At 41.5% G+C, this 24,985-nt stretch overlaps 1 protein-coding gene across 1 annotated transcript; it reads right to left on the minus strand.

Moving 5' to 3' along the window:
- Positions 1-8,526: 8,526 nt before the first annotated feature.
- fech (ferrochelatase) lies at positions 8,527-24,441 on the minus strand. Its single transcript, XM_073477859.1, has 11 exons — positions 24,292-24,441; positions 22,263-22,353; positions 19,612-19,731; positions 18,164-18,312; positions 17,578-17,712; positions 15,690-15,796; positions 15,258-15,356; positions 14,241-14,348; positions 12,216-12,380; positions 10,997-11,056; positions 8,527-9,718 (listed from the first exon to the last, which is right to left on the minus strand). The coding sequence occupies exons 1-11, from the start codon at positions 24,329-24,331 to the stop codon at positions 9,581-9,583; spliced, it is 1,212 nt and encodes a 403-aa protein (XP_073333960.1). The 5' UTR covers positions 24,332-24,441; the 3' UTR covers positions 8,527-9,580.
- Between the last annotated feature and the right edge of the window lie 544 nt (positions 24,442-24,985).

The following is a 24,985-nucleotide window of genomic DNA, read 5'->3' on the forward strand; positions in this document are numbered from 1 at the left end:
CTCTCTCTCTCTGTAGAAATCAATGGTCGTTCTCTCAATAGGAGGTCACAGGGGTTGCAGTCGCTGGCGTTCAGGCTTTTCAATTACTAGCAGCCTGCAGTCACCACAACACACACACACACACACACACACACACACACACACACACACACACACACACACACACACATACACACACACACACACACACACACACACACACACACACACACACACACACACACACACACCTTTCGTCCTGAACAGCCCTTCCCCCCCTGTGCTGACGGGCCAACACATAGAAATGAGTCAAAGGAAAAGATTTCAAAATTAAAGAGAACAGTTTGGATGTTGAATAGAGCGAGCAAAGAGGGACAGAGGGAGTCAGAACACAGGGCAGAGGAGAGAAAACAGAAAGAATAAGAAGAGGAGGAAAAGAAAACGGAGGATGAGAGGATGAAAGGCGAGGAGAAAGGAAAGGATACAAGGCCTGTAGAAGAGGAGAGGTGGGAGCTGGAGCAGAAGACAAGAGGAGAGAAGTGCCTCTGCTGCCGTCCCGTGTGATCGGCAGTGTGGCTGACAGGCAGTGCAGGAGAGACACTGCATGGTAGGATTTCATTAGTGAACTGTGATGAGGGTGCACACGTGTTCTTATTTCTTATTTCTGAGTTTTTAACCTCACAGATAAAGAACAAAGATAATAAAACAAAATAAAAAGGAAATGGTAAGGTGTCAGGCAGCAAAAGTAAAATTACAGGCATGCATAATTACATACATAATTACATACATAATTACATACATAATTCAATGATTAATTACTGTCAACTTTAACACGTTTTCACTCCCAATTGTCAAATACAGCAACTTAAGCTTCAAACTATGACGCTCTACCTTCCCCTCTGGTGTCAGTTTAGCAATAATATGTAATATGTAAAGTCTGGTAAGGTTTTCAAAATAAAGCTCGCTGACAAACAGTTCACATATTATAAAATATTATGACTTTTTGACTGCTGTTAATGTTGTCGTGGTTTGATTAGGTTAAGGCACGAAAACCACTTGGTTATGTTTAGGAAGGGATCACTCTTGGGTTAAAATAACTATGTTCAGTCTCGTAACTTACATAACGGAAGTTTCATAAGTGACGTAATTCACATAATGTAAATGGTACAAGCATGTCAGTTAGGTAATGTAATTAACAACCACAAAACATTTCCTGTATGTATTTGACGTGACTTTAAAAAATTTTTATGTCCGGCAGCAAAAGTTTCCAAATGTAATTCTACAGTAAAGGACTGTGAAACCACTGCTTTCCCCTGTATATATTCATTATAATGTTCAAATCACAGTTAAGTTTACTGTAAAAAAAGTGAAAAATGGTCAAATACTGCACAACAGTTCCTGTATAATTACAGTAAAATTCTACACATACTACAACAATCAATTCATGTAATTATAGCTTCAGTTGTGATTTGAAAAACATTTTAAAACATGTTGAATAATATGTATTACGTAATATGTAGCTGAATTATGTATTCACGTTTTTTACAGTGTGCTGTGCAGTATCCTACCACACCTAAACAGATATGAACAAACATTTAACAGGAATAAACAGTGAGACAGTGTGGTGTGTGAAATCTCACAGTTAATGTCAGCCAGTGGGTGGACCTTTGATTTAAGGTTGATTTGCCACGCGACAACTGTGTGTCACGGGAGGAGAGCGTACAGAAAGGGGACAAGGAAAGGTCTGACAAAACACGAGGAGAGGTGGGAGGCAAAAAGAGACGATAGATAAGAGAGATGGAGAGATGAAGGGAAGAGGTCAGGGCAGAAAAGAGGAGGAACGGACAAGGGGAGGTCGGAGGAAGCGAGAGAGGAGAGGAACCAAGGAGGGAGCGGAAGAGGAGACAAGTGCACAGTGAGAGAGGAGGTGATAGGAGATCTGAGGGAGGAGAAAACGGGATGAGAGAGGGGGAGGAGTTAAAAGAGGAGAGGTAGGAGAAGATAGAAAATGAAGAGAGGAGAGATAAAAGAGGAGAGAAGTTAGAAAACAATGGGAGAGGAGGCAGGGATGAAGAAGAAAAGGGAAGAGATGAAAGGAGACACGAGGAAGAGAAGGTGAGGGGGGAAAATAAAATAAAATGAAAGGAGAGATTGTAGCTGGCTCAGATGCAGGGGGGTGGAGGAGGGGGGAGAGAAGGGGAGGAGGCACCCGGCCCGGCGCCCTCAGGGGTTATTGGGTCGTGGACAGCCAATCTCTCTCAGCTTAATCAACAGCAGCAGAGGTGATTGCAACACCGCAGGGGACTGCTGGGAAAAAAAAAAAGATGGAGGGAGGGGGGAGAGAACGAGATAGGAATGAATGGGAAGGTGTGGAGTGGAGGGGGGGGGGCAAGATGAGGGAAAGATTGGAAAAGGAGGGAAAATGGGGGTGAGGACAGAGAGAGGAGGAGAAGGTCTGAAGACAAAGGGGCAGGACGGAAGATTGGATAAGATAAGAGGGAGAAAATTGAGAGGAGGGTGATGGGGAGAAAAAAGAGATGCAAGGGGGGAGGAAGAGGAGGAGACGTAGAAGGAAGGGGCGGGACATGATGGTACGAATGGAGAAAAAAGGAGAAAGATATGAAGAGTGGAGAAACAGATGGAGGAGAGTTAAGGGGAAAGAGATTAGTTTATTTTGAGGAGGACAAATGTCTGATCTAAAATAGTTGTTGAGATGTTTCACTGAGCTCCACCATCGTCATCTGGACTCACATTTTAACATTCTCCACTAATGTCACTGGTCTTTAATGATTAAATGCAGCTCCTGATTGATTATGCCGGGTAGCTGGTAGGGTAGTGTTAGTGTAATACACAATAACTCTGAAATGTGGTCAAGGTTTTTCTCTGTGATCTCAATTATATATTCGGTTTCTAGTCATAGACGATGTTTAATTTGTAAAAAATGAACAGCGTTAAGATCATCAGCAAAATATAAAGTACCTTCAGGGGCCCCTGCCGAACATCATCACTTCATTCATCAGGGAAGTGAATCATGTTATAAGTGTGTGATGGTGTATTATAAGATGGTCTGTGATGGGAGCATGGTTTTATAGACTCTACTGGTCTGTCAAACTGAGTCGTCACTGAAATTTTAATTTATTTGAGTTTTTCAAGATGCTCTCCATGTTCTGACAGGATATAGGAAGTGTGTAAAGCGACAGGACACTGACTCTTCCTCCACATCGACTCAAAATAAACAACGATGTTCCAAAAGAGTTCAGGAAGTTGTTGACATAATAGTGGTAAGTCTCAAAGTTTATTATTATTACTTATTAATATTAATATTATTCATTCATTCATCATTACTTTATTTTTTTTAAAGGAATAAGAATAGTAGTTGCTGTCGTGATTTACTCCAGTTCTTTAGGAGTACATGCATGGATAAGCAAATAATCATCTGTGTGACACGGTAATCCAAACTCAGTGCTTCAGTTCACTTTAACTACGTTGGACTTGGGCTGGCTTCTGAGGAATGCCTGTCGAGCTTGGGTCGGACTTGGTTAAAACTCACTTGGACTCGGCCCGGTTTGGAGAGGAAATGCGGCCAGAACACACTCTGTTACTGTTTCATCTTACTTTTAGATTTCAGGACATGAGAGGGAGGGAGGGAGGGAGGGAGAGGGCAGACTTGAGCGAGTGTCTTACTCAGGGATCACTTTCACCGTGTAGTACTTTCAGTGAACCAATCACAGAACAGGAACCATTTCCTCACAGTGAAATAAGGCAGCCTCAGTCTCGGCCGACCCTCATAACACATCCATGTTTTTGTTTTTATATTGCAGGTTTCACCACACATTGTACACTACTATGTGATTTAAGTGATCTAAGTGATTCAGCTCAGGTTGCTCACTCAAAAACATGTGTTCTTTTGAATGAAATGTTTGTGAACAACACAACACTACAGTCTATGTGTTTATTCTGTCGTTTCTGGCTCAGCTGTCGTTGGATGTATCTCACATTAGATCTGAGACCGCCACTAGATTTCAATTCCAAAGATTTCACCACACAATCATCACCCTTCGAATCATCAGCTTCCGCCCAAGATAGCCCAAAATTGCTAAGTGTATAGATGCCTTGTATAAAGAAACCACACAGACACTTCATCTTAAACCAGTCGTTGTTTTTTAAATTTTTTTATTGTATTTTATTTTTGAAGGAAGACTCATCGTTATGTGTAATCGCACTGTTAACCATGTCTCCCAAATATTAAAAAAAGATTCAAACAGTTGAGACAGGTGGTTTGCGTTGTCTTGAACACATGGAAAAAACCAAAAATAAATAAACAAAAACAACAAAGAAAGTATGCTGGAGCAGCAACGAAGCTGTAGCATCTTTATCATATATACAGCACAAACTCTGCGCCAATGCATTTTCACACACACACACACACAACAAAAATCCGTACATACTCAGAGTTGTCAAAACGGACTCACAGATGATAATTCAAAAATAAATCAGAGAACATGTTGGTGGAGGAAAAACCCGCCCATCGCAGACATTAGCATGTCTTCCTGCTGTGACGTAAACATTTAGCCATTTCTGCACAAACTGGACTTTTACCCAGGGAAAGTTGTATTCAAGTGATAGTTTGGTTTCTACAGGACTTTACCCCTACCCCTAACCCTTTCACCATGTCTGTGGAGTCTGCCAGCTTCCTAAAAAGCTGAGTTGCCACTTGAACCCACTGATGAGAAGTTATTGTGCTAAGCTATGCTAATAATCTTCAGTCGTGCATGCAGAGACACAGAATTAGTCCAGTAAATTCCTCAAAAAACAAAACCATCCTTTTCAAAAGTCTGGAAGAGCACTGGAAGTACAAAATAACGCGGTTTGGATTTAATGAGAATGCGTTGTAAAGTGCATCGCTGCATGCATTAGGCTGGATTCAGACCACGTCAGGCACTGTGGTGTTTTTAGCACAGGGTTGTGTGGCGTTGTGGTTGGACCCAACTGGAAGTGTATCATTGTTTGGTCCGTTAACTCTTCTGGAGAGGTTTTCTCCATCCACAGTAAGTTTACTGAGTGTTTCTCTTGATGTTTTCTGAGGCACCAAGCAACAAAAGAACTTTGGAGCACTTTTGTGGACCTCTGAATGTTTGTGCATGTGTCTTTTATTGGACATGTATGACAGTTATTAGACAACATGAAAATCTTCCATTGTCAGTACTATAGTAGTAGGCTGTATTTATAGCGTGATTTTATAAATTTAGTGTAAATGGTGTTTTCGTCACAGTGCCTGATCGGGTCTGAATGAGGCCTTGCACAGTGGAAGCAGAAAACTGTACAAACTAAAACAACCGTACAGTCCGTGAAAGCTCTGGTGTCGGTTGCCAGTGATTCCAACATATTACCATGTTCAAAGAGGGACATATAAATGCTGGCAGGAGGGGTTACAGAGCTACGCTTAAATCTCTTCTAACATGGTGACTTACTGTTTGGTAATCAGGCAACCACATCCACAAGCAATTTCCAGCCGTAGATATCGTGTATACTGTCTGTGGTGACTAGAAAGAGGCTGATCTGAGTTGTTATAAGCTCCTATCCAAAATGAAACACTTCAAATGTCTCCAAGTAGCTCCACTGACAGCAAATTGGATTATATAAGACATTCCAGGTCTTTCTGAGGATCTGCTTTTTCTGGATTTGAAAAATAACTTCAAGCTCAGATGATTATTAAGTCAGCAGCCATCTTGTACTGACAGCATCTTTAGAATGGCTGCAGTTAGTAAAGTATTGAACTAACTAATTAGTGACTGAGGACAATGCATAAGCAAGTAGACCTAATTAGCGAGCGAGCTAACAGTGCACCACGGCAGCAGAAATGGGAGGATTGGGAAAATATCCTGATATTAGTGACCTGGAGTGTTCCTGCAGTATTCCAAAGCGGTTCTACCCATTGGTAGCCTTGTAGCCTACTCAAGGCATAGAAGTAGCCATTTTGTAAATCACGTTACATAACTGTAGCGGTTCGTTAGCCAGTGACACCAGATACAGTGTACAGCTGCTCAGATGTTTAGGCTGATCTACTGTCTTGGACCGAGTTGCACCCTGAGCGGCTGAAAGGTAAGCGCTACTTACTGTAGCTTGCTAGCTCACCCAACATCTAGTTAGCTCACTGTTAGCGGATTAGACCACTGGCTAAACTTGAACCGAGTTCATTTACCAAGTGTTTCAAATATAAAACGACTTTCTGGATTTCTATGTGAGGAGAGAGCTGTTGATGGCTCAGATCACAGCAGGCACATGTAAATTCAGATTTCAGGGAGGATTTTTCCTGTTAGCATTTTGGTTGAGCACACATTAAATCGACATAAAGCACAAGTCCAGTATTTCTAGTTAGCCAGTGTAAAAGGCACATTCTCATGGCGTAACAGGACAGAGACAGGAGAGGGGGAACATGGTCTGAGGTCAAAGGTCAAGTTACTACCCATAAAAAGTGTCATTATTTTGACATTTACACATTATATTAGGAATCTCATAATGTCTCTCAATATAATCAGAGCGGATGGGACAGTAGATGAGATCAAACCTCTGACCTTCGAGACATTTTCTGGAGTTGTAGCACCTGAAGGTGAAACAAAATAAAGCGTACTTTAGTTCAACCCACTGACTAATTCAGTTAGGTTTTCACATTTAGTTAGTGTGCTGGGATTAGCGGGTGTAAGCGGAAGAAAAGAAACAATGAACTGCATTGAAGGTCGGGCAGACAGAAATCAAAGTTAACTGACATTCAAATGAAACACTAGTCCTACACTCAATGTATGTACTTTTTGACACATCTCTGCTACTTTTCTACACAGTATTTTTTTAAAGAACACATACTGCATCTTGCCACAGAAGGACAATTCCAGCATCATTGTTATTTTACGCTCTTTTACACTTTTTGTGCTGTCCCTCAAAATGTTTCTGCTCTCATCACACCTACCAAAGATGTGATATTTTATGCTTTAAATGTAAAAACGTTTGTCTTATAGCCTCTAGGAGACAATGTACAATCTATATAGAGTAACATAATGGAACAGAAGGCCTCTGCTAATCACTAAATATGGTACAAAATCACACATCTAAAAGTATGAGATCAGCATTTATAATGAAGTAGCATCTGCACATATTTAGCTTAGAGGTTGAAAAATGACTATCACTGATTTATTAAATAATAAGAGACGATTTAAAGAAAAACTACTGATGTCATCACAGGGTTGTTGGCAGGGAAAATAAAATATATAAGCCTCAAACCTCAGAGTGGTTGTTTCCAACAGAGTCATTTAACTGACAGCTGAGACACCATGTCAACTTCCACCGTGCAACACTGACTGGTGAGCAAGTCCACTTAGCATTAGCATTAGCGCCTTAAGCTGTCTGCCTCTTGACAACATTCAACATTTGAGAGGACCCATTGTACTGTTTGGTTTGCTTTCTATTCGGAAAGTAGAGGCTAATAGCTGAACTTGCTAATGTTAGCACATTGGCAGCTTCTGTCTGAAATTATAGGAAGGTTGGGGTCTAGCTAGCGTTGCTGTCTTTTCACGGGCCCAGATGTGGTGATGACATATGACCAAAAACAGACATCTGGATTTCAATACCCAGCAGCATTTTTCCCCCCATTTGTTTTTCCCTGGTCAGCTGCACACTAATGGCCTGATGTATATAGATTCTCTAACAAAAGATTATAGCATTTACTGTTAACTCCCTTTTCCTGACGCTTACATTCCTGAAGTGCAGGAACTTAAACGGGAACCTTCACTCTTCATTATGTCTTATTTTACTGCAAAAACCCCCAAGTTGGTTTTAATACAACTGATAATTGACCTTCTCCTCCTTAAATCAGCCTTGTTTGTGTCGTTTGGAACAACTACCTCACAGGCTGCACATGTACAATTTTCCCTTTTTAGGTTTTGATGTCATCAGCAGAGGCCAAGAGGCTCAAAACGGTTAATAATACAGCAGAAAAAAGCAAACACAGAGTATAAAAATAAACTTGTTAATGAATTTGTATCATAACAATATAAACCATGTCACAATACCCCACAAATTATTTCACGACACCCTGAGAGGTTTCAACCCCAGACCCTCTTTAACTTAGCTGGACTACAGCTGCAATCTAGTTTGTTGAAGAAGCCACGCAAAGCCTTTATGTTACCTATGTATAGCACCAACATAAAAAAGACGCAGCATTCATTTTTTATTCCTAACTACCTAACTCTCAGTTTTTAACTTAAATTTTGTCTCGACACAGTCAAAGTAAAATCTGTTGAATCCCTCATGTAGCCGCAATTTCTTCCAAATCGCGCTCTCTCTCTCTATCAGGGTACGGTCACACACACAAAATAAGTGTATCGCGTGAGCAAACGAGTGTGTTCGCCTCACGTGGAATTCAACTTTGTTGAACTTCGATGCAATTTTCGCCTCAGCAGGCAATGTTCGCACCCTGAATTGCGCATGTGGGACCGTTCCCATTAAGCTCACTCGAATTCATCCATCAAGCAGAGTGTTTTGAGGAGCACCAACCTCCTCCAGTGACATTGCGAGGATTGCAGCTGGATGGGACGGGGTTACTGGCTCGTGGCTCAATGGCATGAAGCAACAGATGTGACGACGGGGAAGAGAAACAGCCGACCAACAGGGTCCCTTATGTGTGGTGTCATCGCCATGGCAGACTATGATTCATTTAGCACCGGCAAGAAGAGAAACAGGGTCTCTGATGGGAGTTTGCAGGGGCCAAGTGAATGGAATGTAAGCGGGGGAGCTATAATTTCAAAAAACGCAAACAAACAACAACAAAAAACTAGTGAAAGGCTTTTTCTGTAGCAGATGTGATGTGAGCAGATGTGATGTGAGCAGATGCTTCTGCAGAGTGTCAGTTCTTTTATCTGCACGGACTGAACCAAATGGAATCTGTAAATCATTACAGGGACGTTTGTTTTCTGTGTGGTGTGCCGGTCAGACTGCAGAATATTCAGGTAACGTGAGGTTTATTCTAAATTTGATCAGCATTTTGTGTTGTATTAAGAGTATTCACACATTTGGAAATCATATAGTATGTTGTTTTGCTTTTCAATAATCAGTCAAACTTGGAGTTGATTGATCCAGTTAAAAGAGAAGTCTGTTTTGTCTTATTGTCTACGAATCCCATGAAAAGTCCACGTAAACAACAAATTGCATTGTCTGTTTATCAAACGCCTGATATAAATTATTCCACTGATTATTTAAGTGTGATTTCCAAAATGCAAAACTGTTATCGAGTGTTGCACATTATCTACCTGTAAATGTATTTTTCCCATAAGTTTAAGTACTTGCAGTGGCTTAACTTCTCCCCCCCGGCACTCAGGTACAATAAAACAAACGTCAGGTGGTATTCGCAGAAACCATTTGGCCAGTTCTTCATGTTATGTTGTCTATGTAACTGACACTCTTGCTGGAGAGACGGTATGTGTTTATTGTTTATAGTATGTATGTGTCTTATTGAAGAAGGCCTTCAGTTTCTGCATGGGTAGCACTGCTGCAGGAAGGGCACCAACGAGTGTGTGCCTGTGTGTGTGTGTGTGTTTGTGTTTGTGTGTTTCTATGACAGTGTCTGGCTGGCGAAGAAGGCCTTGGTCTCTCCACAGGTGGGGTTGGTGCACAGCGGGCAGCGGAGGGTCAGCTGGCGGGAACAGGGCATGTTGGACTTGAGGTGGGCCTGGACCAGGTCTGCTAAAGTCTGGACAGGATGAAAAACACACGGTTATTATTGAGACAGAGATAAAGAGAGACTGTCCCTTCTTCAGCTCTGTGAACATTTGGTTGTGTCTCGGCTCGTCAGACAGAGGTTCAAGCCCCGGCCTCCCTTTAACTTTCCTTCAGTTAGAAACTTGTTACTCTTACAAATCACCACACAAACATTGTTTGTGTTCACTCATTATTTTCTGCTGCTTGTGGTAAATAACATCAAACACTTCCTGCAAAGATGTTAATGAAAGTAGTAATTCGGGAGGAAAGTCTACATGAAGAGTGACACGAGTAAAAAGATTGTATAAGATGTCACGATGTCGAGAGGATTTATTTAAAAAAATAAACTACCACCAGCAGGCAGGCTCTGCAGCAGAAATTCAGATGAATGTATTTTTCTTTATTTTCCATCAGCTGCTGGTTGCAGACGGCAGCAGACGGATGCAGCTCACTGAGAAACTAAAACTACACCGAGGAAACCATCCTTCAGTAACTACCAACTAATCATCCTCTGGATATTGATTTATACACTCACACACACACACACACACACACACACTTGGCGAGGGGTCTCTGAGCGCGGCGGGTTTGACCAGCCAGCCAGCCGGGCGGTTCAGTTCTACTGTAGTCAGCTCTAAAGGTTCCCATTGATCTGCCCCCTTCCTTTAATAAACCCTGCACACGCAACACACACACACACACACACACACACACACACACACACACAAAAGCTGTTACAGTTGTAGGAGTTGCCTGGTGTGAAAATGGTTGCAGGGTTGAAGAAGAAGGGAAGGGAAGGTAGGAGGTGGGATGGAAGGAAAGAAAGGAGACAAGGGAGAGAAAGAGGGAAGGAAGGAAGGAAGGAAGGAAGGAAGGAAGGAATCCATTTATTGACCATCTCGTGCCTGGAGCTCACTTACTTCACAGAACCTTCTGCTGCCATCTCCTTTTCTATTATTAGAGCCCTGCCTGCCTTCCTGCAGTCTTCCCCCTCTTCTTCTTTCAATCCTAAATGTTTTTTTATCATTTACTTTTCCTTCTTGGTGTCTTTTGTCACCTCCCCTTCATGCAAATATATTTTTACATTTCAATCTATATATTCCTCTCTCCCGAGGATGAAAATCTGTTCTATGTTTAAAATAAGTCATTCTCCTTTATCGACACTTTTAGTTTTAAACTGAATTTTAAATTGGTTGGAAACATTTCAATGACTGGACAGTTCCATGTGATGTTTGCAGACATGAGTCAGCTCAGTGTGTGTGAAACATACCTTCATGAACAGAGGGTTCCCATTCAACGACTCTGCTCTCCTGATGTTCTCCACTCCACACTGAAGACAGAAAGGAAGAAAGACACAAATCTGTCACACGTTTATTCTACTGAACCCGACATGCAAACGCACCACAGTTCACATGAACCAAATCAAACAGGTGAAGTTCATCATTCAACATGATGTCCGCTAAGTCTTGCTAATTTGTCAATCAAGGACCTTAAAAAGAGAAAAGCATTTCATCTCAGCTTCAATTATGTCAAACTGTTTTTTTTTTACTCAAAATGGTCCAGAGAGTGTGTGTGTTTGTGTGTGTGTTTCTCTTATGGTACCTCTGTACTTGCGAGGACCAGTCTGAATTTTAAAACTCTGAAGGTGATGACACTGAGGACAAGTGCTTGGATAGTGAGGACATGTTTGAAAAGTGAGGACAATTGTTCTGGAAAACGAGGACACTTTGGAGAGTGAGGACTATCTGCAAAGTGGTGACATGTGTTTGGGTTATGGTCAGTGTTACGACCCCTTACAGGAGGTACACCAAAAGATTTGGGAATTAATTATGTCAGAGTTCTCAGAAGCGTAGAAGTACAGACAGTTGTCTGTCCGTCTGTGTTATGTGTCTTTGTGGCACCAGTCACATTGATTGGTGGTCACCTCACTGGTGCCTTTAAACAGAGGACAAAGGACACACATCTGACACACACACACACACACACACACACACACACACACACACACACACACACACACACACACACACACACACACACCTTTGCTACTTTAACTGGACATCAAGTCTCAAGTTTAACCATCATAACTTTACAGATTCCAGTACCAGTGAAGACAATGCAGGACTAGTTGATTTCTGATCTCCTTCTTTCCAGGCTGTCATTGTTTCAGGTTCTCTGATCACCTGATCTGACTATCTGATGTGCAGAGACTTGCACACAGATGCTCAACCAACGTCAATGATTAGTCAACTTTATGTCTTTGTCACGTCAAGTACACGACCAACGTGTGGTAACAAGCTTGAAAACAATTGTTTTCAAAACTCTCCTTGTTGGTGCATTCAGGGTCACTCCAACATTTGAGTCTCGAGTGTTTACCATCTGGAACGTTCAGGTAATATTTAGCCTCTCCTCACCGTGAGACCTTCATGTGATACTTTGTACATTAAACTGCGGACAGAGGCCGACTGATCAGCCTGGAGCTTCCTTACCTCCTCCCCCAGCACCTGTCCATACTCGATGTCTAGCTCGTGTAAAGTCTCTATGTGGTCCGAGGTGAAGGCAATGGGCACCAGCAAGAGGTTCTTCTTCCCTCGTTCACACAGACCTTTTATCACCTCGTCCGTCTGGGGGCCGAGCCACGGCATGGGTCCCACCTGAAAGACAAGGACAAGATAACAGTTTAATTTCAGCGAGGTGGGGTGTCGACAGAACATGGTACAACTCTTTAATACAGTTCAAATTCTCAACAGCTACTGCTTAGATTTCCATGCCATCTCGTGTGGATGTTCAAGGTCCCCAGAAGATGGTCCCTTTAGATTTTTATGACTTTGTGATGTTCCCTCTACCGCCACCTTCAGGACAAACTTTACAATTTATGCTCCATTATTGGTAAGGCTTTAGAGTAGCCAAAACATCTGTTTGCCCATTATGTCCAATACTTTCATATCGTGACTTTAGTGAACACTGCAGCTGCTAGGGTTATCCAGGTATTCTCATAATGCACCGCCTTAATTTAACATGACTGCTCCATCACTGAGTTACACAAAAAGGGTCTTATTTTGCAAGAAACAAAATGTACGTCTTAAAAATTAACGCTACGATGCTATAACGACACAAAAATTCTTCACACAGTAATTCCAGTATTATGTCCACACATTTGGTTTATTTTCTGCTCTACAGGGAGCAGGCAACACTTCTCAGTCCTCTTCTATTGTGTACAGCTGAATGGCTTTGGGTACAATTCGTGTGATGAGCTGTCAGCCACTCTGACCTGACAACTAAAAGCTTCGGGGTTTTTCCACCGCAGTATTAGACAGACAAGTGGCTCCATCTTGTGGTGACCAAAAAGATGAAATATTCTATGATACTGACTCACTGACCCTCACTGAGTTCTGATAAATAGGGAACTGTGATGCAAAGTTTGTAGTTGTAGTTACACAGCTAGACATATTGTAGATATTTCATATATAAAAATAAAAATCATATAAAAGACATACAAAGAAAATCCTTTTAACTCCTGCTGTACCAGAAGATATACTTAAAAAGATCAGATGTCAGGTTAAGTTGGAGATTATTCTCAGAATAAGAAAAGTATTTCTGTTTGAAGAATAACAGAAGGATACATTGCTGCCAAACCAGAAAAGGAAAAATGGATCTGTATCACATTATAGCGTCATAAAGTCTGTTCTTATGAAAAGATATTTTCATGTTGCTACGAAATACAAACTGATTCTTATAAAACTTCACATTATGAAATGATAAAAGTATATTGTTATAACAAGAAATGTTTTGTAAGGGCAATAGACGCTATCACGTTATAAAAGGAAACATTTCATGTTATAACAAGTTATCACGCTAATATATGAAATGTTTCACGTCGTAACAAGATAAATAGTTTATCATAATAACACTACTAATACTTTTGATTCTCATAATAACATGAAAAACATCATGTTTTAACAATAAACTTCCAACGTTTGAACACAATATTCATCCGTGTTTCTTTCTCTGGTGTGGCAGCCACAAAGAATGAAGCAAAAATAGAAGAAAAAAAAAAAGAAACATTTAAATACACCAAAAAATGTAAATAAAAAAAACTTTATAATAGTGCAATTACAATTTACAGTGTAATTTTGTGAAATCTGTATTGGCAGTGATGAACCTACAGAGACTCATCACCTTATCACCTTATGGAGTTTCATTATTTAGCTGTCTGGTCCACAGCTTTCACTCTCACCATGACAGCAGTGCCAGTAAGAACCAGTAAGAACTGGTACGTATTTTATTGGTTCCAGTTCATACAATGAAATGACACTGTAAACCGCAGGGTGTATTATAAAGGGCGACCAAATAAGGTTAATAACACTTACATGACAAACTGACTGTTATAGTGCTGCTGGTTGTCTTTGTCCCTGCTGTTCAGTTTCAGCAAACAACCACTAGATGACACTGACATGACACCTCAGTCTATTTCTTGTACTTGCGTGGGTCTGTGTGTGTGTGTGCGTACTCACCCTTGACTGCCACACCAGTCTGTAAGGATTACAGTGCCCCAGTCTCTCCATGACTCTCTGAACTGTGGCTCCCACTTCCTGAGGATATGGGTCACCTCTGTTTACAACCTGCACACAATGAACAGCAGGAGCGCCATCTTATCATTTATATCAGTAAAAGTTTAGTTACAGATGTAAGAAAATTGGCAGTAGTACTGGTGGTTGTAGCAGTACCACTAATACCATCATTAGCAGAAATAGTAAAATAATAGAAATAATTCTAGTCTTAAGAGCTGTCCAAGAACGATCACTATAACGATAACTATAATGATGTGTGCTCCAGCTGTGTAGGCAGCTTAGGAAAATTGATACTGATAGCCTGTTACTGCTGCACCTTCCACAGAGACACAAACAAACAGGCACTCCCCCACAGCACGACGTGGTTTTATATAATCGTAATTTGAAGCTTAATATTTTGTTATATGAACATTTAGTAAGCTGTATAAATGAGAGCATCTGAGAATGCTTCATAATTGCCATCGATTAGCGTACACAGTAAGAGGCCAATATTATAAGCACTCCTGCAACATTATTCTGGAGAAAAATGTCCCTAAATTTAGCCAATTATAGGCCCCACAAATTGGAATGGATTTTGATTGGCTGTCAGCGTTTCTATCATGCGTCAAAACAATCTGAAGGTGATCCTAACGAGATCTTTCACCACTATAGCTGTGGTTAAAGCTGTGGTGTGGAGTTTGAAAGATTTTTTAAAAACAATACATAGATAAATGCATTGTTATAGCTATTGCTTTTATCTTTGCCACACTGAGCCAAGAAAAAGAACAAAATGCACATTGAGAGGAAATGCTGAACACAGGTGAGCACCTGCCACTGAATTAGTCACACAGGTTTAGATTTAGGTGAATGGGAGGCAGGGGGAACATTTACAGAGACTAGTGCTGGTGTAACTGCACCCATCATGAGCATGTGTACAACTGGGACAGAGCAGGAGCAGCAGGCGGGACTCTGGGTACTCACAGCCATCGGGAGTGAATGTGCTGAGAACAAAATGACGACATCGTCTCTCTTCTCTTCTGGAAATTTCTGCAGCTCGTTACTAATGTGTTCTGCAAAACACTGCACACACACACGCGCACACAAACATACACACACACACACACAAACATACATACACACACACAAAACTGATCAATGGTTGTATTTTATGCATTTTATTTAAATTTTCTGTTACAACATGTTGAGATCTAAAAATACAGTCACGCTTGTTAGTTGCCATGGTCACCAACCATAGCTACTTTCAGCTCATTAGTTGCTATGACGACTTATTTTCCAAAACTTGTTGTTTTGGTCTTTCTGACAGAAGGAGGTGCCTGATGGGCTCTTTGGTAAACTGTGCACGTGTGTGTGTGTGTGTGCACGTGTGTGTGTCTGTGTTTGTGTGTGTCTAACCTCCACCAGCAGGGGGTGTGTGGGCCAGCGGTCAATGACGCTCCAGCTCATTTTTGGCCTTTCGCCTCTGTTGCTGTAGTAACGGTAGATGGCGTTCAGACTGCTGCCTGTTAAGACAACCAAGAAAAACACATCAATACTATGAATATTAATTCATATAAAACACAGAAGCCAGTGTTCTCTGTTGATCACTGAGCAGCTCCACCGGAGGGAAGGAGGTGAAGTGCCTTGCTCAAAGGCAGGACTGCTTAGGCTATAAATTAATTCCCAAAGACAAGCTGCATCGTCTGGGTCAGTCTTTCCAAAAACAGACTGCACAACACCACAACACTTGAGTAATCCCCCTGATCAGCAAGTAAAACAGGAATCTCAGAGGTTTTCAAATTAAAGTGAATTTAAATGAAACTCTAAACAAATCCTCTCTGTCATGATCCCACATAAAAGACATAAAACGGCACCTTGCGAGCAATATGAAGCACCACACTTGGCTGTGATTGCTGCGGTGTGTGCACTCTGGCTAACAGAACACACTTTCCAACAACTTCAATTTGGTTTCTGTATTGATTTAGCCTCCAAGCTACCTGTGCATTTAGACCTTGGGAACTACATTTGGGAACTGCATTTCCCATGTGTACTTGATTGTGTACTTGCGTACTCTGTTTGATGTCACTGAAAGGTCTGAGGCCTTTTGTCGAACACTGAGGCTGTTCACATTCGGTTTTACCATCCGTACCAGGTGATCCAATCACAAGTGGACAGCTACGAGCCCGTTAATTCACACCTGGATTAAAAGCTTCTCGGTTTACTCTCGAGTGACCTCTTGTGATCGCATCTCATTTCTCCACTATAGATGCAAATGTACACATACACCACTGGAACAAACAGATACATGTTTTTACACAAAGACAGAAATATCTTCATGCATAATGTTTGCCTACTGAACAAGTAGGCCCAAATAGTTAAAAATGTGCTGTAGACAGCGTTTCACGAAGATGATTAATGATTCAGAGACTCCTCCATCCAGCACGATGCAGTCTTATTGACTCTGCTGATATTTACTGACGGCAGAGGGTAACAGGGTGGATACCACTCAGGGTGTGGCGACACTAACGGCCACAAACCTCTTTATCTTAAAATTTTTCCTTTTATCTACTTTGCAATTTATTCAACACGTGATCTTTGGACAATTTGTTACTTGCTTCTGAACAGCTTCAGTGCACAGAACCAGCATTACTGACACTTTGAAGAGTTTATACTGCTTTCCCTTGTTAGATCCGTGAACAAAATTTGCTATATATCCTTACATCCCAAGTCGCTATGTATGTTTATAACACAATATGTAGAATTTAAATAGTACTGCACTAAATGTGGAGATATGGACCTGAATCAATCGACAACACTACTTCTTCTTCAAACTACATTGTTTTTCTGCTGAAAAAAATTGGTTTTGGGGTTTAGTTACTCTTCAAGCACCTATACTGCAAAGAATATTTTGTGCCATCTTGGGTATTTTTACATATTTTATTCTTACATATATTGGGTATTTATTTATTGATAGGTCCAGTGTGTAGGATTAAGTGGCATCTAGCAGTGAGGTTGTATATTGCAACCAAGTGTGTTTTGGAACCTACGGTGGCTGCTAAAAACATGAAAAACATCTCTAGAGCTCGTGCTTGGTTTGGTGTGTCCATTCTGGGCTACTGTAGAAACTTGGCGGTTCAACACGGCAGACTCTGTTAAAGAGGACCTGCTCCCTCTGTAGATATAAAAGGCTTAACGATTATTGTGTCAGAAAATGATATGAATATTATATTACATGTCAGCCAATAGGTTCCTCTAAATCCTACACACTGGACCTTTTTGTTTGTGTGCTGTGTGTGACTGTGACCTGTGGTGGAGCAGCTGTACTGAGGATACTGTGTGAAGGCCACAGCTCTCTCCACTCCGTCTTTCTCCATCTCTTCGATGGCGTCCTCCGTCAGCGGTTGAACATACCGGAAACCGATGTAGAACTTGTGAGGAGCTGCAACAAGAGAGGCGGAGAGAGTCGGTAACTCACAGCCACGTGAAACAAACTCATCAGTCACGAACAGGTTGACCGTTCAAGTACAACTGGCTTTGAAAAAAACACAAATCGGGCTCTTACATGTTAACTGAAATATCTGAAATATCGAATTAACTCAGTCAGGAATGTAAAAGGAAGCTGCTATTGAGATTTTTGTCAGAGGTGTTTGGAAACAACTAGATATGGTCAGTTTTCAGACAGCTGCTTGTTATCAGTGAGGTGAGTGCAGGCGTGTGGAGCGACACTCCTTCACTGTGTCACTATCTACACTTCACACACACACACTCACGAGTCCACCCATAGGAAACACAGCAGCACTGTTGAAAGCACTGTTAACATGCTGACATGTCTTACACAGTCTTATCAAAAGCCTACAGGACACTCAAACTCCCAGTCTGAACCGCCTCACCTGTCTCAGGACTCATCTCGTCCAGCAGCTTCACCATGCCCTCTCCCTGCATAGAGGTCCAGTGCTTGATGGGTGATCCCCCTCCAATCTTACTGTACTGCTCCTGGATCTTTGGCGTGCGACGCTTAGCGATGAATGGACCAAGCTTACTGCAGAGCCAAGGAGAGGATGAAGGGTTAGACTAACTCATAGACTGTATTATAATAGATTAATATACTCATAAAACACCAAAAGTAAAAGAACAAATGGCTATGTAACTGTGTTTCTATTAAACCAACATTATTTTGAGAAAGAGACACGTCATTTACCCAAAGCTTTAATCAGAATCTTCAGTTGTTTTCACATCTGTTTGTAAGTCACAGCCACACTGAGGCCATAATCTGTGATGCTGGGTCACATTTTAATGGGTCACAAGACTTTTTGGCTTGAGAACGACTGTTTTACAAGGACCTTCGTTGTTTATTGCGCATGTTAACAGCTTTTTCCTTCTCTACAGCAACAAGAAACACTTTGTTGGTTCATCACCAGTTATGAAACAAACAGACACAGCAGAGCACTCTGACCCAACAACCTTCCCCATTCCCCATTTGCTGTGTGTGTGTGTGTGTGTGTGTGTGTGTGTGTGTGTGTATGTGTGTGTGCTTTACAAGAGAATATGTATCACTATTAATGTGTTGCATCAAAATAATGTTTTGGCCAAAAAGACAAATTGTTTTGCTCATACTGTGTGTGTGTGTGTGTGTGTGTGTGTGTGTGTGTGTGTGTGTTAGCGTGCGTGCGTGCGTGCGTGCGTGCGTGCGTGCGTGTGTATACCCTATGACTTTGGAGGCTATCGTCTGTGCTTTCCAGAATGCATTTGCAATGTTATTTTTAGCTGTAAAACAGCTAGCACAAGTCCGGGGCCAGCATTTGTATCCCTGAACACACACAGACTGAACGTAATGCTTGTTTATTTACTAATTGCTGATAAGTGTGATATCTCTTGTAATGAAACAGACACATGCTTGCATAACTATGCTGCTTAACTTCAAGTAACTTAGTGAGTTACAATTTTAAAAAAGCTGCTTTGACACAGAAGCAGACAATATCTGTGTGACTGTGGCTGTGTCTCAATTCAGGGGCTGCATTCTTCGAAGGGCGCATTTGGAGGCCAATTACGTCACAACGCCGTGCGAAGGCTGTCCCAATTCGAAGGCTCCTCCAAATGCACGCCACAAATGCAGCCTTCTTTTCCCTCTTTTTGGAGGACGCACCGCTAAGTAAGGGTAAAGGGCGGGAACATCTGGGGACGCAACCAGGAAATGCTCCGAAGTCTAGACCGTCCCATTTAACAACAGTTGACGCAGCCTTCGAAGGCCGCAAAGGTGGGGTCCTTCGAAGGATGCAGCCCTTGAACTGGGACACAGCCTGTGTGTGTGTGTGTGTGTGTGTGTGTCCATGGTGCATACTTCTGCACAGGGAGTTTCATCAGGTCTGTGTCCATGAAGAGCCGCAGCAGGAAGTCGTGGACGTCTTCTAGTTTCTCGGGTCCTCCCATGTTCAGCATCAGGATGCCCGTCTTAGGTTTCCTGCAGGCACGAGAGATTCAGACTCAATAATTCATATCCAACGTTCCCTTAACTCCCCACAAAAATGTGTTGAGGTTATTGATTAACGATGGTCAATTAATGGGCCTCTCTATAATGAAATCTCACAGTACATTGATTTTGAAATATTTGATTTTGTCTGCTAATGTCTACATCTTTGTGCACAGATTCATTGTATTGTTGATGACTTGACCTGATGTATTTAGGGATGCACGATACAGATGCGCTGCAAGCTCAGCGCTCTAGTCTGCACTGTGTGGCTCTACCCAGGTGCAGCAGTTGGACATTGTTAGTGAGAACAACATGCTGCTCTTCTTCTTCTTCTTCTTCTTCTTCTTCACTTTAGAGATGCATACCGCTCTCCACTGTATCGGAGTGTGTAGGTGCTGAGGTTGTTCAGTCAGTGTAAAATCATTTAACTATCGAGTAATGCATTATAATATACATCGTGAGAATGTTTTAAACTTCAAACATCAAAACGTAGTCCGACTGGAAGCAGCTTTAGTTAGCTTGTCCTACTAATGTTCCTTTTTTTAACTTAACATTTTTTTGGAAGGTAAAGTCGGCAGAGCGATGACAGACACTGTCCGCTGTCATTCAGTCCAGAAACTGTTTTCAAGCAGGTCTGCAGACAGATAATGACAAAAACATTCCTCATATATAAAAGCCCCAAAACAAACCTATACAGAGACTACACAGAACTGTGAGAGCTGACAGCTTGTGATGTTACACTAGCTCCAGCAGGTACTGATCTCAGTCTGTCCAGTCAGCTTGTCAGACTAACGAGTATGTGTGAGCTTGTCCTCTCAGCTTATGAAACTAGTGTTAGCTCAAGTAGCTAATGTTCACTCGTGTCACTTTGTGAATTTAACGTAACCTCACACAGCTATTCGGTCCCTGTGTAGCGTTACAAATAACTTTGGCCCAAGAAGCTAATGATCACTTGCCCTGTCAGCTTTTGAAGCCAGCAGCTAATATTAGCTTGTCAGTCAGCTAACATTATGGGTGCTGCACACTACATCACCACTGGACTCACAACCATTGTAAAGCTGAAAAATGCACAGCTCTGGCTCCCATTTCTTTATACACCTTTGAAGAATCTGCTGTCTCATTCATAATCATTGTTCGGCCGTCATCTTCAAAGGACTTCATAGAGCCAAAAAGCTGAGAGGACGGCGATGAGAAGGATCATGTGTGAACAGACATCGCCAGAAAGCAGAGGTCACCTACAGTCAGCTGGCAACGATCTGCTCATTCATTTCTATTAAAAACTGAAAGGTTAAATCAGGACAAACTGCCACCTGTCCATCAGCTACTCTGCTCAGTGAGCGCCATTCAGCTTCTTCAGACGACTTTACACAAACTCCACAAATTTTACACCTGAAACATTTCTCAATTGATTTTTAACAGCTTAATGATTCATGATAACTTTGACAATTGGCTGATTGATTGTCATTCATCAAGTTAAAATATTAGCTTCTAGAATCTGAGGATTTGCTGCTTCTTTCTGTTTCAGAAGTTCACAGTTTTGGGATCTTGAAACTGTCGATGGACATCTGGCACCATTTTTACATTTTATAAATGTCGTGATGTATCATTTATTAGAAGATCTAGATTCATTCAATGGTTCCACGCCTGTTGGTTTAAACATGAAACTATAAGGGTTAATAAGATGATTATAAGTAGAGGAAAAGAAAACTAAATATTTTATACAGCCAACAGTCTGCTAACTATGGACGTGCAAATGTTCTTGGGCTGTATGAGAAGCAATAACATGTCAGCTGTCTGTGTTCTAAGGCAGAGACATTGCAGAAAGACAGATGAAAAACATATTTCTTTCTTGCTTTGCCTTTAAAAAAAAATCTCTTTCGCTGTCCAAGACACTACAAAGGTTTTCAAACATGCTTGATTTTCTTATAGTTATAAAAGAGCAGTATCTGATGAGAACGACCTTGAAACCAGAGGCGTCCCACAATAAGTCACACACATTCTGATAACTGAATCCAGTCTTGGATTCTCTCAGTGGGATAATCTCTTAATCACTGCACCCGTTGTGTCGCTTGTGCACACTTTTTACAACATGACAACAGTCTGGGACAAAAAATGCAATATTGTGTGAAGTCTTGTAGTCTGCATGGGGCTCTACCACTCTACTGCTGATTTAATCTCTTACTCCTCAACTGACAATTCCAACTTATTTTGTCTTTTACTTTCAAACTCACAGCTCAAGTGCTTTCGTCTCTTATTCTTCCACAGACATTTCTGCAGCTTTGTATTTGTATTTATATCTGCTACTACATTATCTATTGATCCTGCTGCCATTTTATAGTGTTTATCGCCCTGGGACACCTCCAGACTAAGAGAGTATGTCACGTTCAGCTGGTGTCCTGGAGGGTGTGTGTCAGGGGTCTGATGATGGACGGTGTATTTCTGTACATCTACATCCACTTGGTGGAAAAACTGCCACAGTGTGATGCTAGAGTTTTATCTGTGTGTGTGTGTGTGTGTATCACCTGTTCTCCTGTGTTTCTGGAGTGGCCGTCTGGGCTAAAGCAGCAGCAGTGGAGCGTCTCCTTACACTCAGACTGACACTGCTCCTGGCAACTAAAGCAGATGAAGAAAACAGGTTATTCATGCATCTGTCACTCACAACGCATTACTTTACCCAGGTGAATTAACATAAGCTCCTGGGCATGCACGTTATTTACAACCACCTTAAGTTCATACATTTCCTGCCACCAAAAATTTCAGTAGAACCAAACAGGTTCTCAGTTTTTACTGTGAGCACAAAATTAAGTCATAATCATCAGCTGTAAATACCACTCATGTGTTTTGCTGGCGTACAGAACTGAACAGCACTGAGAGTTTAACCTCTTGAACTCTTGACTTTCTCCTTAAATGTAACTTTTTTTTGTTTTAAAGAAAAATAAAAGAAATCCTCACCAAGTACTGCATATTGTGTATCATCACATATTCACTGGAGCTTATGAGCTAAACTCCATACCCTAAATAACTCAACAGCGATTGGATGGCTCGCCATGAAAGTCTGTAAACACTCATAACCCCCACAGGATGTATTGTTACACTCTGGTATTCTCAAAATCCCCCCAAAATGTTCTCACTACCATCCATCATTAGTCTGAGTGTGAGCAGCTACTTAATGTCGTTTGTACGCTGCATTGTGGGACAATCATGCACATCCACAGCCCACTCAAAGGTTTGCTTTTACTGTGCTTAACTCTAGCAAGAACACCCTGCACCATTTTATCAAATGTAATGTGTGATATCCGGAGGCCGCTGTAGCTCAGGAGGTAGAGCCAGTCATCTAGTAATCGGAAGACAGCGGGTTCGAGACCCCCAGCTGCATGTCGAAGTGCCCCTGAGCAAGACAGTGAACCCCAAATTGCTCCTGCCTCTGCCATCAGTGTGTGAATGTGACAAGTGTTGTAAAGCACTATAGAAATACAAGTCCATTTACCATAATGATATTCCAGGTATCTGCCACTTTATACCAAATTTCAGGTAAATTTGGCATCTTTGAAAATAACAATATTTGGCCTGTAAACATGAGTTCATAAAGAGCTTATGTAATATAATGTGTTCCTGGCTACATAATGACCTCTTAACATGAGGTCACACTGTGCCCCTACCAGCACTTTAACAATGAACATGACTGCGATAAACATAAACACCAGAGACATATGCAACAAACTTCAGAGTGCACATAGAGACAAATACCTTCTGATTTACGTAAATGAACAATCTAGCAGATCACAACACTGTATACTGTCAGCTTTACTTTCATAACCCGGCCTGCAGTACCCCGAGCCGCCGCCAGGAGGCCTGCTGTGATTATGCAAGTTCACAATAGTGGAGTTGTGTAACTGCGTCTTAATATGAAGTTGTTCTTACTGGCCGTGGAAACCTGGACCGTTTAAGACACGTTAATTATGGATCCTCTGGCTGTTACTAAATGCAGCACAGGTACGGGATAAGCCCATTATATAACATTAACATTAAACAGCAACCTACAGTAATGTTGGGCTGCGTCAAGACAACTGGTCTTAGCCGCGGGCTAGTTACGGAAACACCGCCATTGGTGTGTAAAATAAAAGCACATCAACGGTGACCTTTCATCAAATATCAGAATTAACCGTGAGCCAAATGGCAAAAATTAACAAGTTTCAGTACACAGAAAGACATGTTGTTCCTATAATAGTCAACAATACAAGTGAGTTTGTGTTAAAGTTACTGCAAGGGTTACATTGTGAAAGTACTGAGAGGAAGTGGCAATTCCGTATTCCTGCTAGCTTAACGCCCGTTTACGAAATGATGATGCCAATGTCACGGCGTGGTGTAGACTTTACAGCCCGTCCACCCAAACCGAGCCGCTCCATCACTCGAGACTGCCATTAAACTGCAGTACGGATACAGAGCGGCACGTTGTACTGTTTAACACTGAAGTCTGAGCTAAACCATGAAACTTAAAGCTTTCCCTGTGCAGCTTCCATCAGGCTAACTTAGCTGCACAGTCACACTCACATTGTATCAAGCGACCGGCGCTGCCTAGGACTGCCATCATGGTAACTTTGTCTGCCCACTGCCGATAAAAGTCTCAGATGAACGCTGGATACTCGTGTTCCCCGCGGCTGGCTCCACGAGTGTTTCCCCTCACTGAGTGAGTCGCTGCCCAGTCCGATGTGTCAGCCAGATTCCTTCAGCTCCCACCGGCTGCTGGCAGTACAAACACTGTCAAGTTCGTTAAGGGCGACGTCAACACTTCCGGTTTACAAGTTCAAAATAAAACCACGGATGATGACCATAGGATGATGCAACATTTGTAATCATATGGATTCGTGAGACTTTTGATTCATAGTAACATGACATTTTTGATTTCCTATTATTTAGATTTTGAAGTTTATATATGTATAGATATATATATACTTATAGTAAGTATACATATTTTTTTATCTATATGTTTTCAGTTTAACTAAGTCATTTTACAGGTTAAAAAAAATGTAAATAACTTAACAAGAGAAGACATTAAAAAATCAAGATGACACATTCATTATGCAAAAATAATAGTTTCAAACTGAAATATATCCAGGCCATGAATTTTCTGCTTTTAATGTTACAAGACTGGTGGGTGTAGTAATGCACTTTTAGATCTCTTATACCAGAATAATTACTAAAATGTATTCACAGTTTTACTGCAACTTTAATGTTATGGTTTTGG

The sequence above is a fragment of the Pagrus major genome, chromosome 12 (genome assembly GCF_040436345.1).
Source record: "Pagrus major chromosome 12, Pma_NU_1.0".
NCBI classification, from domain to species: domain Eukaryota; kingdom Metazoa; phylum Chordata; class Actinopteri; order Spariformes; family Sparidae; genus Pagrus; species Pagrus major.